The sequence below is a fragment of the Lactuca saligna genome, chromosome 7 (genome assembly GCF_052625555.1).
Source record: "Lactuca saligna cultivar CGN05327 chromosome 7, ASM5262555v1, whole genome shotgun sequence".
Lineage (NCBI taxonomy): Eukaryota > Viridiplantae > Streptophyta > Magnoliopsida > Asterales > Asteraceae > Lactuca > Lactuca saligna.
In genome coordinates, this window is record NC_136423.1 from 118,635,605 (window position 1) to 118,637,765 (window position 2,161).

Sequence of the window (2,161 nt, forward strand, 5' to 3'; positions counted from 1 at the left end):
TGTTACCTATATATGTAGAAAAAAAAAATAGTTACGCAGATGTGAATATACCGAAAAGTTAATTACCTTGATAAGTCATATTCCCTTAATCCCAAAATGTGTTCAGGATAACAGGATTTTATTTTTAAAATCTGAAAATTGCAAAAGAGAAGTTGATTAGGAAGGTGAATGTGATTTTTGTTCTAAAAGGTAACAGCATCAAAAGATTCCATGTCCCATGACATTTACCAAACTACCCTTCATACCATGCCATTAACATTTAATATTTAACTGAAATGACGTCAGACCTAAAAAAGATACAATACGACCCTAGCGGCAAGCCCTGGTTCTTGGCATGTTGGCTTTCTCCATCGATACACGTGGCCTCTTCCTCGCCGTTTGATCTTGGTTCTCCATGAACTCCCTCAAATCGTCACCGAACATCTCCACAAACGTCTTTTGCAAATCCTCTAGACTTTCCACCTGATTTTCTCTTAGAATTAGTCTAATTGCAAATAAAAGGTCAAACCCATTACTATTCATTTGTTTCTTATGATGACATTTTATGTTTATTTCTTCATATCACTAACATTTCTTTTTTCTAAAATATTTCTTCAGCCATTATAATACCAACTTAAAAACAAGCAATCTTTAAATTATTGCTTTAAAATATGATATCCAGATAAATAAAAATCTGAAATATATTCCAATAAAATTATTTTGTATTTAAATGATACTTACTATAATCATATTGATTTTCAAAAACATAATATTTTAACAAAAACTGAAAAAATGGTATGATAAACATTATACTTAACCCTAACCCTAAAATGTATGTAAAGACCATTTTACCCTCAAACCTAGGGGAAGATCCACAGTTCTTACCTCAGCCCCAGCGTTTTGGTCCATCATCTTCATCAGATCATGCAAAAAATCTCCCATGCCCTGAAACGTAAATTCATATGCAATTCGAATTAAAAAGTGTAGAACATTTTCACGTTGACCGAACGAAACGGCAGCGTTTCAATTCTCGTGATAATTTGGAAAATAATATAATATTATGCATCGGATAAAAATATCTAGATATTTTGAATGAGTTTCTTACTTCTTTGTCATCGATGTCGTCTAGTAAATCAAGAGCTCCGGCGTCGTAAATCGACCTTTTTGTTTGATCCGATAACACTGGCACAAAAATTGTAAGATGTATTAACATTCAATCGAATTCAACAAATAGGATAGCAGAAAAATGGAGTTGAATCAAACAGTGGTTGTAAATAAACATCACCTGAATAAGCCTCCTGGATTTTCTGAAACTTCCGGTTAGCATCTCCGGCGAGCGACGGAGTTTTTGCCCACTTGTCCGGATGCCATTCCTAATAAACGAACACAATCAAACGATATCAGCATTACGATTTGTATGTCTAGCGACATAATCACGTAAGATACAATCAAATTTTGGGAAATAAATAAAACTTTGTTGATAATTCGAGAATGACAGGAGGAAAAGAGAATATCGATTAACCAGGGCGAGCTTGCGATACGCAGATCGAATCTCAGAGGATGAAGCTTCCTTACGGATTCCGAGAACAGAGTAATAGCAAGATCCGTCCATGGATTTTCCCTCATCCATGATTCCTTCTCTTCCACTAATAATCTCAGGAACGATGGAAAGATTTGGGGGAGGGATAATCCAGGAGAACCACAGTTCTTATTTATGTCGAAATCGTAACAGCAATTTACTCACACCCTCAATCACCATATATCTTTTTCCGTTGGAGAATTTAAACTGATATCGAGTTCTTGAGGCAGGGAGGATTAGATGTAATTGCTTGAGATATTTGGGGAAAAAGAAGGAAAAGATTCACTCGGGCCCGAAATCATCCGCGCTGCAGAGTTATTCTTATTTTAGACCCTACACTTTGTGGAATTTGACTTTTTAGGTATTGTGTATTTTTTTTTTCAAGTAGGTATCTTGGTGGGTAATGAAGAAATAAATGTTTTGCACTAAATGAATCACTTATCAATTAAATACGTAATAGTTGATGCTTATGTGTATCAATGTTTTTTCTTTATGCAAACAAAGAATAAATTGTTATATGGATGTTGACTGTTGAGTTGTGTGATGAACAATTAATAGTTTCAACTAAGTTTAATCATTATGATGAATAATGAGTGTGATCGG

The 2,161-nt window shown here is 34.4% G+C and overlaps 1 protein-coding gene across 2 annotated transcripts; it reads right to left on the minus strand.

The window, feature by feature from the left end:
- LOC145005501 (Chaperone DnaJ-domain superfamily protein) lies at positions 1-1,840 on the minus strand. Of its 2 annotated transcripts, XM_078964586.1 has the most exons (6): positions 1,502-1,747; positions 1,265-1,352; positions 1,085-1,161; positions 865-924; positions 288-462; positions 1-131 (listed from the first exon to the last, which is right to left on the minus strand). In XM_078964586.1, exons 1-5 carry the CDS (start codon positions 1,607-1,609, stop codon positions 310-312), a joined length of 486 nt encoding a protein of 161 aa, XP_078820712.1. In that variant the 5' UTR covers positions 1,610-1,747; the 3' UTR covers positions 1-131; positions 288-309. The 2 variants fall into 2 exon arrangements, with proteins under 2 accessions (XP_078820712.1, XP_078820711.1); XM_078964585.1 differs by lacking the exon at positions 1-131 and having other exon boundaries at positions 139-462; positions 1,502-1,840.
- Between the last annotated feature and the right edge of the window lie 321 nt (positions 1,841-2,161).

Excerpts from the sequence above, each read along its gene's own strand:
- LOC145005501 (XM_078964586.1), bottom strand. The coding sequence starts at position 1,609 with ATGGATGAGGGAAAATCCATGGACGGATCTTGCTATTACTCTGTTCTC. Across the intron at positions 1,162-1,264 it reads AATCCAGGAGGCTTATTCAG|TGTTATCGGATCAAACAAAA; the intron begins GTGATGTTTATT and ends TTTTTGTGCCAG. Across the intron at positions 925-1,084 it reads ACGACATCGATGACAAAGAA|GGCATGGGAGATTTTTTGCA; the intron begins GTAAGAAACTCA and ends TTTACGTTTCAG.